This window comes from Vanessa atalanta, chromosome 27 (assembly GCF_905147765.1).
Source record: "Vanessa atalanta chromosome 27, ilVanAtal1.2, whole genome shotgun sequence".
NCBI lineage: Eukaryota > Metazoa > Arthropoda > Insecta > Lepidoptera > Nymphalidae > Vanessa > Vanessa atalanta.
Genome location: NC_061897.1, coordinates 628,509 through 639,766, shown reverse-complemented (window position 1 = coordinate 639,766; position 11,258 = coordinate 628,509). Strand labels below are relative to the sequence as shown.

Here is an 11,258-nt window from a genome sequence, read left to right as displayed (position 1 = left end):
TCAAACGTCAATAAATATTACAAAAATATACAAATTACATTTCGTAGAAAAATACATTTAATCTTTAATACTTTAAGTTAGAAAATATTGGACGCAATAGATTTAACGTTGTACAGTTACAATATAGTTGTCTCTTTCCAACGATCAAGTTTTATGATGAGGGAAAGAGATAAATCGATGTTTTTAACCCGCTATATAATATAGCAACTACAAATATCAATTCGTTTGTATATTATATATAAATTGGTACATGGGGCACGTGATGGTACGGTCACCCTCAGCCATTAGAACACCAACGCACCACTATTTGGGAACTAAGATTGTATGTCCCTTGTGGCTGCAGTTACTAACTCTTCAACAATACTAAGAATTGCTGTTTGGCGGTAGAATTGTGATTAATTGTACCTACACAAACCTTTACCCCTAATTTTAATCTTGACAATACATTTGAACTTGAACTAACTTCACAAAAGACGCCTTCGTGATTATTAATCGATATTCGTTATAAATAATCGAGTTTTAGTCGAGTAGTTTTAGCGTCATGTAAAATTTAAATCAATTTTATGTATTCGAATTTAATATATAACAACACATTATACTTTCTATTACAAAATTAATTCATGTATATTATACAATTTAATAAATATGTACTATTGTTTAAACTTCATTTTTGTATAATAGTGACTGTATAATGTACAAAACGAATCGATTTGTCGATTTAAATAAGTGATATAACTAGACACAGTCTTTTATAATACATAGCATATAACACTATATTAAAATATTATGCTACAATTGTATATAAAACAAAAACCTAATTAATTTTTACATTTAAATAACTAATAAAAGTTTTTTATATAGTATATGTTGATTTATAAATTCGTTGTCCGTTGAATCATATATTATGACCTGTAGTAGGGGGGCCCGCGGCTCACTGTGTACGTGGACAGCGGTATCCCTTTGGTTCCGTATATCGGTTCAGCGTTCTCATATTCGACGTCGTAGTATATACCGGTTTGATTCTGGAAAATGTTTTTCAATTATTATTTTCATAAAATAGTAGTTTTCGTCCGCGTGTTAGTGGGCGTTGGTGAGTTTTAGGAATAAAAATAAGCGCGTGCGTCTCGGGACGACCGACGGATCTAAGTTCAACATTCGTAAGAAAGGAAAGGAAAGCCGGACAGACTGGCGCCGTAACGCGTTACGTAACGACACGGTTTACCCTCCCATAAGAAGTCTATCATTTCAAAAAGTAGTATATGTATTCGATATAAAAAGTAAGTATGAATTAAGCTTGTACTGAAAATGATTCCTTGATGTTCAAGCAAATTTAGGGTCAGTGGTTGTGCCTTGAAAGAGTGACAGACCGACGGACAAATAGACTAGACTAGGACTAGAAGCTAGATTGAGTTACTTTTACTATTACTAGTAAATAATCTACACCAAGAATATACAGGAAGAAGAGCAATTTATCGATCAGTGGTAATTTGTAATATTTTTTGATAATTATGGTTCGGGTTTTGTCCGATATTGTCTTCCTGACCTATTTGGGACACGAAAGCCATTCATAAGATGAACTAGCCGACTGTGCAGGACACATTATAATGAACAAGTGTGTGTGTGTGTGTGTGTGTAAATAAATGCATTTACATACGAGAAGTATGAAAGCGAGGTAGGAGATAAGAGTAAGGTGAGATGGGAAACCTGTTAGTCTTTAGAAAAGTATTTTAAAATTAGCCGTGCCCGCGACTTCTTGTGCGTTTGAATTTAACAAAAAAATGGATTGTTGTAGTCTAAGTTACTCCTTATTACATCAGCTTTCTGTCAATGAAATTTTTGTCAGAATCGGTCCAGCCGTTCCAGAGATTAGCAGGAACAAACAGACAGACAGACAAAAAGTTTTTATGGTATTTGTGCATTTAGTATAAATGCTGTTATTTTAATACTACAAACACACACTCCAATTTTATTATATATATAGATGCTCAATTCTTCCGGCCCTAAACCTACATGCATACTCCTCGCTCGGGACTTCGGCCTCGGCACCAGCAGGTCGGCGCGGTCCTGCACGTGACTCGACGCCTCGGAGCTGGTCGAGTCGGTCGCCATGTGGTTCGTGTAACCTGGTCAAGAAAACATATTATACTGCTATATACGGCCGAGACGGCCCAGTGGTTAGAACATCTTAACCGATGACATCATATGCTTAATTTGTGCTTTTATTTATCTCGTGTTCGGTGATGGTAAGTTTATTCCACCACGTTACTCCAATGCCCAAATATATATAAATATACTAATAATCCTTCTCCGAAACGCACTGCATCTTCGGCGACAAGTTTTATGAATTTCGATTTAGCCGTTATTTTAAGTTCGACATTACAAAAATAAACGTCTCCTCGTCATTACTATAAATAGTAAAATTTAAGTACTCCCAATAACTTGCGTGTCGTAAACAGTGGACGCGCGTTGCCGGGATTTCACGGCTTAACCAGTTTTTAAATGACCGTGAAACTTGGCACGCCGTGCCGTCATAAATTATATTGTAATTGTAATACTTTATAAGTTACGAGGGCGAAAGTGAGATTAGATTTTTCGCTGTGCTTTCACTGATGGCCTTATAATATAAATATATAAAATAGGTAGGCTGACTGGCAAATGGACCATCTGATGGTAGAAATATTAACCACTAATAACATCGCCTATGCGTATCCAACTATGGGAGCTAAGATGTCATGTCCCCTGTGCCTGTAGTTACACTGGCTTACTTACCCTTCAAACCGGAACACAACGATACCGAGTATTACCGTAATATGGGTTGGTAACTACCCAGACGGGCTTGCACAAGGATCTTCCACCAAGTGGCATCTCCCAAATATTTGTCGAATTTCGCACGTTACCAAAAATCTAAAGCCATTGGAATTGAAGAAAGGACCTCAGAGGTTTATGATTCCAGGTGTCGTTTCTTAGCAACGTTTGTCGGATAGGTATTTGTTAAGAGGCAAAGCGACGAGCGATGCGTTACCGTAGAGGGAGTGGTGCGCGGCGGGGGCGCGGGGGGCGCTGAGGTGGCCGCCGTGCACGCCCATTCTGAAACCCGAGGAAATATTACGAATTCATGTCAAAGTTAAAAATCTTTATTCAATATAGAAGTGTTTGCACTTGCTTATTGATTGTCAAAAATCTACCACCGGTTCGGAATTTGGCACCTCGGACCTGAGAAGAACCGGCGAAAGAAACTCAGCGGGATATATTTTGTTTTTTAACCATTTTGCATGTACAATGATAATTATATTTTAGTTATTTGAAACAGCCTGGAGGCGATCATTTCCTTCCCAAGGTGTGCAATCAACTAATAAGTCATTAGTGTTGTAATATCCTTTAGCCACTAGACCCGCATGAGGCGGAAGAGAATCGGGACGACATCATCATCAATATCTATATTTATCTATTCTGAGGCTATCTAATGCAAAAAGATTAATTCAAAGCGGATCAGTATGTCTCGGGATGAGCTGACACGGTAGTATGCGCAAGCGATCTAGTTTTAGTACCGCTTGTTTTATGCGATTGCGAAAAGAACCGATAACCGTTGGGGCCTAGAAGGTTCTAGAGTGGAGAGTTTTAGTTGATGAGGATGAGAAGGGCAGAAGATTGGGCTCAGTTGCCCGCCTTGGGGGAGACCTATGTCCAGCAGTGGACTGATACAGTCTGTATATGATGATAATCAAAAAAATTTCTTGAGTACAAACAAACAAACAATTGAATTTAATAATATATACAAATCTATGATTAGCTGTGCTTCAGAGTTTATCTTTTAGAAGCAATCAATACTAAAACAGAAATTGTCTAATTACGATCTCCAACCTACCTCGGTAGAGGCACGGGGGGCAGTGGCGGGTACCCTCCAAACATGGCTGAGGAGGGACGAGTCGCCATTGTTTGCGTGTGATCAGCTTGCTGGAAAAATATAATTTAAAGTATTAAATACAATTCGTGGATATTAACGTAGGAAAACTGTCAAGTATATCATTTGACATAAATAACAAATATATATTTGTAACAGTGTGTGAATGTCCTACTGGTGGGTGATGATGGTGAGGAGTCAAGAGGGTATGGAATTCCATCACTAATACTAATATGAGGTACTAGATACATATTATCTTTTTGGAAAATTAGATTTTAAGTAAAAAAAAAAAATAACTTTAACTGGCACTTCAGGTTTCCTTCCTTTCGACTGTATGTATCTTGTACAAAAAGACAGATGATAAACAATTTTAATCGAGACAAACACTACAGAATTTAACATGTGCAAATTGTGTGTATAAAGCTAATCTCTTTTGGAACTGTGCCATCATATTATAAAACTATAAAAAGACCCAGCTATCATCCAAAAAGTTCGTCCAAAACTTAGAAACAATATTCTCACCGCATAATGGCTCGCTTGCGTCATGGCCTCAGCTATTTGCGCCCATCGCATTCTCTCTTCCAAAGTTACCTGGAATTATAAACAATTGTTGGTAAAACTTTTCAGCAATCATAATAAAACTATATGGAATCACTATATCATTCAAGGCGCATTCAATCAAAATCAAAATATACCTTATTCAAGTAGGCTTTTACCAGGAACCATTGCATTGTTTTGAATAATATACCTTCTAAACAGTAAGTAAGGTACTACAATACAGTAGTAATGAAAAAGTTCGTCATTAAAATGGCTTAAATATTCGGATAAATCTTGATTTTGATTTCTATTCCATCCTCATTCATCCTGTCTAGTGTATCTCACCTGGTATGGCGGTTGACCCACCGGCGGAGTCTTCACCGTATTCGCTGCCATGTAGTTGAACACTGGGGACCCCACACCAGCCATCTGATCGCGTGACCACTTGCGGCTGACGGAAAAATTACAAATTAAAATATATCATAATTTATGTGCCTATCATTACACTTCTTCGGACAAATCCGGATAAAAGGAATGGATAAAATTGTAATCTGAAAAACCTTCCTCAATCCCAGATCCAGTTACCAAAGGATTGGAAATTTTGGAATCCGTAAAACATTCTTCGATCCCAGATCCAGCTCTCCAGTCACCAATGGCGGCAATGGAACGACTGGTAATACCTTTAATAAAGTTGGGTTATACTTTTAATAAAGATTTGTGCACTAGCACTCCAAGTTGTTGAAACACTCCACTGCAAGTGGGACAAAGACATAATTTGGAATAAATGACGAATATATAATTCCCGCGAAGGGGCCGCTCCACTACGAGGTGATCCATGTTTGAGTGAACTGAAATCGCTATTTAAAGAACATTAAATTAAGAAACAATGAATTAACAAATTTTCTGACATCATAAATAACAGACTTCAAAAAACAAATAAACATTTAAACTCAGAAAAGAAAAGATAAATCAAATTTTATATAGATGCAAATTTAAGATTTTTTTTTTCTTTTAGGACTAGCAATGTGATGGAACTTAACCACCACCGCTGATAGATATTGGCGCTCTAAGGAATACTCACCGTTCCTTGCATTCGACATCAACCTTGGGAACTAAGAAGTTATGTCCCTTGTGCACTCTCACACATCCTTTAAACACGACAATACTAAGAGTTGCTGTTTGACGGAAGAATATGTTATGAGTAGGAGGCTCACCTGATGGAAAGTGACCACCTATAAAAATCTGCAACAATATAGGTGCGTTGGCGGCCATTAAGGAATGAGTACGCTCTTTTCTTGAAGGTTTCCAAGTCGTAACCGTAGTAGTCGTAGTCGTAGTGGTAACATATTTTAAGACACAACTCTGATTCAGTTTTGAGTCCTCGTTTTTGTTTAATGTCTATAATATGCCTTTTGCAACTCACCTACGTAAAATTATTTTTCGATTCTGACATAATTTTGCCTCTTGTCCGGACGGACGGAACGGAGACCTCCGTTTAGTTTTGACTGTTGATTCATCCTCTATATGGTATTTTCTACAATCATTTATTTACATCAAAATTTTTTTAAAAAGCATTAATTATGTAGAAAGTAAAAATACTTACTGTAAAAATCGTGACTGCGTAATGTCTGATGATCTGGAAAAAAATTAACATGTCCTCTTGTCACGAATGGAGGTAATGAGAATTTATACAAGTGACTGTAGAGGTAGCGTCGTCAGCACAATGCACACCATCAATCCCAGTGCTGGATCTGGACCACGCCCAACAAGCAAAATAGTACAAACACTTCTTTTATACTAACTACTATTGTAGTTTTTCTTTTTTTTTTCTTTTTTATAATCCATATCGATATACATTTGTCTATTTTTACTTTTTTTTTTATATTTCGTTTTTTTTTAGAAACATCTATTCGGTTTCAGAAGTTCTCCTGTTTTTTTTTTTATTTATATATATATATTTTTACTTTTTTTATACGTATTATTTGCCTTATATTTTTTCTTTTTTTTTATAAATATTTTTCAGAAATAGATTTTTTTTTTTCGATTTTAATAGTTCTTCGTGTTGATTCTAGCTGGCAGCTTCAGTTCGTTCAGTTCCTTGAAGATTTCTTTTTCGGTGTTAATCCTTGAATCTGACCACAACGTTTGCCTTGCTACACCAGATCACAGTTAGTCACATACCAAAACAATGTGAGTAGAACACGTGATCCAACCTGAAGATTACACTTTTCAAGCACCGTTGAATTTTCAGTCATTTTTGTGTTTACAATTTATCTCATTCTCGAGAAAAACATGCAACCTTATTCGGTTCTGAATCTGCCACAGTTTAATTTTTAACGAAAACACATCGTGGTATTTTTCGAGTAAAAAGACCATTTTTAATATTCTTTTTCGTTATCCGTGACATCATGAATCTTGAATATGCTGCTATTTTCCAGATCGGGCACACCAGTGACTAGTTTTTTTTTCACGTCCAAGAGCTGTTGCTACCATTTTCCGTATGCTCAAACTCGATGAGAATAACTGGAACTTGCAGCACGACGACGCCCAATCCGTGAAGAAACTCCAACGTTCTCGCACCCACCCCATATCTCAAAAATAACCACAAGAAGTCCCAGCACAGGGAACCCATCATGACAGCGTCCAGGTGATCAAGAAAGCGATGCTGTACTGGTTTATTTCGGAGAGTCACCAAGGAATTTTCAATCGTGGAAGCAACATTGAATTCTTTGTATAGAGTAAGGATATTATAGTGAGTCTTTAAAAAAAATTGTTTGTAACTGAATTTGTCTGTATGTTTTTGCCAAATTTCTTGAACTTGATTACCACAACTCGTGTATAAGCAAGTCATTTCATTTTAATTTAAATTTTATCATAATCTTGATATACTGTATACATCGATATGTACAAGTATTAATTTAAGTACTGTATATATTATTTAGATTGTTTTTATATATCTTTTTGTAGCTATGTACGTTTATTTAATATTCACCTTCTTACGAAATATCTGCTTTCTCTGATGGCATTAATTTCGGCATTAAAATCAGTAAATTAATTAATTGCAAACGGTAACTAGTATAATAACGAAAGGCGGACGCATAAAGGGATGTGCACAGGGTTGCGGATGGTTGCGTCGAATTCGATGACGTAAGCAATGAGATGTAACTATGAAGCAGACACTAGAAACAACAAAAGCAGCAACATACAACATATAGCAGGCGAATGACGATGACAGCCCTCATAGAACAAAACATATAAATTTAAAATATTTATTTACAAAAACTTAAAAATAAAAATACAATTAAATTAAATAATAACATTAATACAGCACTAGTCATAATTTTAAGAGGAAGCAAAACTTATCGCTACGATCACAGATTACTGTAACGATTATGGCGTGATTAGCTATGGCGTTTTAACCGACATAATAATTAAAACATAGAAGCACTCGAAACAGAACACGTTACACACCGCTTAGAGTTCTATCTAAATAGCGAAATTCCATTAACAATCTTTGCATGACGCGTAGATGGCGCTAATCTCGCTCGTCGACTACGTCACCTGACACATGACGTCATCGCTCGATAGTACAAATAAGAACCGTTTCACACTTGTTACTACTGTTAATTACTCGTCGCCGGCACTCAGAGAGCGAATAGAACGGGAGGCTCTGAAAATGACTACGCTCCTTCTGCGAGCGAGCCCCGACCAGCGCCCCGGCTGACGTCACGCAGCGGGACGCACTCGGCGGGGCGCGCCGCGCGGCGCCGCCCGTACGCGCGCGCCGGGAGGAACGGGGACAGATAGGGGCCGCTAGAGACCAGACCGACATTTGTAATCCCATATGAATGTACAATTCGTTCCTAGTTGTATTACTTAACTAGACACAGACGAATGGAGACAAATAAATATTTGAACGCTGATTGGCTTGTTGCGTTAGCGCGGCCGACCAATGGGAATTAAGATTAAATTTTAATTAGTTTCAGATGTCGATTTGTCTAAGACTTAACACCATTTCGAGAAATACCAACTATTAATTTAATTATTGTTTTACTTGAAAGAAATCTTGGTACTTTTGACAATATATACTCGACTTCATAATGGAGGCCTTCGTTTTTGTTATAGGCGTATCAAAGTAACATTTAAGTAAGTTAGAAAATTTAATTTAAGTCTAAACTTTACTAATATTATAAAGACGGAAGTCTGTATGTATGGATGTTTGTTACTCTTCCACGCAAAAACTACTGAATGGATTTTAATGAAACTTTACAATAATATAGCTTATACATCCGAATAACACATAGCTTATAATTTATAAAAAATAGTTATTTGAATAATACCTGACAACCAACCTCTAAAACGCAAGCATTGCCGCGGACGAAAACTAGTTAAGAATATTATATAATTAATTATATTCGATGAAAGGCGAACTTGTTTCATTAGAGTCTAAAAATAAACTAAGACTCACCTCCAAGATATCAGCGCCGCCAGCGTGATCACTATGACCACCAACGCCAACAGGGAAGCCCCCACCGCCACTCCGATCACCTCGCCGTCCATCTCACACGTGGACCCGTAGTAGCCGGACGAACAGCTGCGGGTGGATGTTCACGGTTAATCTTACTATTATTTTAGGTTCAAGTTTGGACCGTCCCAAATAATCTCGACATCGTTCAACTACTATTGAGATATGGTTTATGGATTACGGTGCTCGTGTACATAAAAAATGTCGCCATTCTGATATTTAAACAAATGTATATGGGAAGTGAATACTGTATTATTATTATTTTTTTATGTAATAACGTCCGCGTCTCGCCGTTAAGCATACCAGCTTGGCGAGAACTTATGTTTTTGTAAAAACTTTTTTATATAAAAAATAAAAAAAAAATATTGTCTATCGTTTAATATTTATGGTCCGATGGGGCACGACCGCAATACTATAAAAAACACCAATAACTAAACGGGGGCACCTAGGTCAGGGGAAGAATTTGAAGCCGGGATACGTAGTAAACACTATATAACAAACAAACGGGTATAGCTAAACAAGCTATATCGTTTGTGCTATATAAAATAATCCCTAATTCCTTATAAAAGTGTTATTGGAAGTGACTTTTTTATTTCATGTTGTTTAATAAGTATTAAAGTATATTTGTCTTTGTTTTTAATAATATACAAAGACACAGTATAATAAAAACATTTAAAATACTAAAACAATCACAGTAATTACATTGAAGTGCATACTATTTGAAGAGAACGCGTAAGTACGCGGTATACGAGGCGCTTACGACTTTTTGGGCGCGAGCTTTTATCGAAGAGCATGGTAAATTGAATACGTTGTGTTAACTCTTTAAAGCTTACCTACATTTATTTAAAAGCGAATAGAATGGAGTGTAAACATTGCTCATGCTTATTGAAAGTTGAAGAATCTATTAAATGTACTGCTTGCTTAAATATATATCATCATGGCTGCGTGGGAATTTCGCTTGCAGACTTTAAAAAGATTCTACCAATGAATAAAGCTAAATGGAAATGTCCAAGTTGTAAACAGGCCAAAAAAAAATAATAACATAAGTCCCATTACTCCTAATGTCGCCAACGAAACCAATTTTGATCTTGCACAGCCCTATTCGAACTTGAATACTAAATCTATAATAGACCACTTTGATGAACGTTTCACTCATTTAAATTCATCTATTGAATCATTTAAAAGTTTTATAACCAATGAGTTTAAAAAAGTTACCGAAACTGTAAACGAATGGACAAAAAAAATTAAGCTCGTTGAATCATCAATTGATATGGTCATGGACCAAGTTAATAATTTTGACAAAGAAGTTACAAGAATACATAACATCGAATTGGAGTTAAATGAGCTAAAGAATTCTATGAAAGATTTAAAAGATAGCCATTACAAGAACGAACAATGGGTTCGACGTTCAAATATCCAAATTAGTGGAGTTCCCCAAAAGAAAGGCGAAAACCTTATACAGTTAATAAAGGTGCTCGCTGATAATTGCAATTTCCCTTTGGACCCGCTTACTGACATAGACTTTATCACAAGAGTAGCGACTAAGAATGATTCCAATGACATCAGGCCTAAACCAATTATTTTAAAAATGCAAGCTCGTTACAAAAAAGACGATTTTTTGTCTTGAGCTTGCGATATAGGATTTTCAGGAATGCAAAATCAAATTTACGTTAATGATCGCCTTTCTACTCGCAATAAAAGTTTATTCAATGAGGCAAAGCGAAAGTCAAAGGAAAAGGGTTATTTGTTTTGTTGGGTACGTAACTGCACGATTATGGTTAGACGCACAGAAAGCTCGCCTGTCCTGCACATCACTTCTGAAGATTGTTTAAAAAAAATCGTATAAGTGCGAAATTGTTTTATTTAAAACATAAGTTTCAAGTGTCTAATTTTATTTTGTTAGTATTTTTTCGTAACTTCACTTTTTTAGTTAATGTCCATTTTCATGACTTTTTTAGTTATTACTTTATTGTTTTCGTTTTATCTGAGCAGCGTTCATTGCGGGAATCATTTATTTATGACTTATTAGAAATAGAAAGTATGAAGGTTTTTTTATTACAGATATGTAATATATACAATTATTATTTGTGTTTTAAGTATTCAACTTGTTCTTAAATATTTTTTATCAAAACGTCCGAGGTTTACGGACTAAAACTAATCAATAAAAACGTGCTTAATTGCGATTACGACATTATTTGTCTAACAGAAACTTGGCTTTTACCTGGAATCTTTGAAAGTGAATTATTTAATGCTCGATATAATGTTTATCGTAACGACCGTGATTTCGAGCAGTTA

General features: G+C 36.0%; 1 protein-coding gene across 2 annotated transcripts in view; it reads right to left on the bottom strand.

Moving 5' to 3' along the window:
* Window positions 1–876: 876 nt before the first annotated feature.
* LOC125074156 overlaps window positions 877–11,258 on the bottom strand; it is an 88,320-nt gene continuing 77,938 nt past the window's right edge. For both annotated transcript variants that reach the window (XM_047685397.1, XM_047685396.1), the window contains exons 14-20: window positions 8,907–9,032; window positions 4,784–4,889; window positions 4,424–4,492; window positions 3,866–3,954; window positions 3,023–3,087; window positions 2,011–2,123; window positions 877–1,022 (exon numbers count right to left, since the gene is read on the bottom strand). In XM_047685397.1, coding sequence (XP_047541353.1) covers window positions 903–1,022; window positions 2,011–2,123; window positions 3,023–3,087; window positions 3,866–3,954; window positions 4,424–4,492; window positions 4,784–4,889; window positions 8,907–9,032 — 688 coding nt within the window. In that variant the 3' untranslated portion in view covers window positions 877–902. The remainder of the gene's footprint in view (window positions 1,023–2,010; window positions 2,124–3,022; window positions 3,088–3,865; window positions 3,955–4,423; window positions 4,493–4,783; window positions 4,890–8,906; window positions 9,033–11,258) is intronic.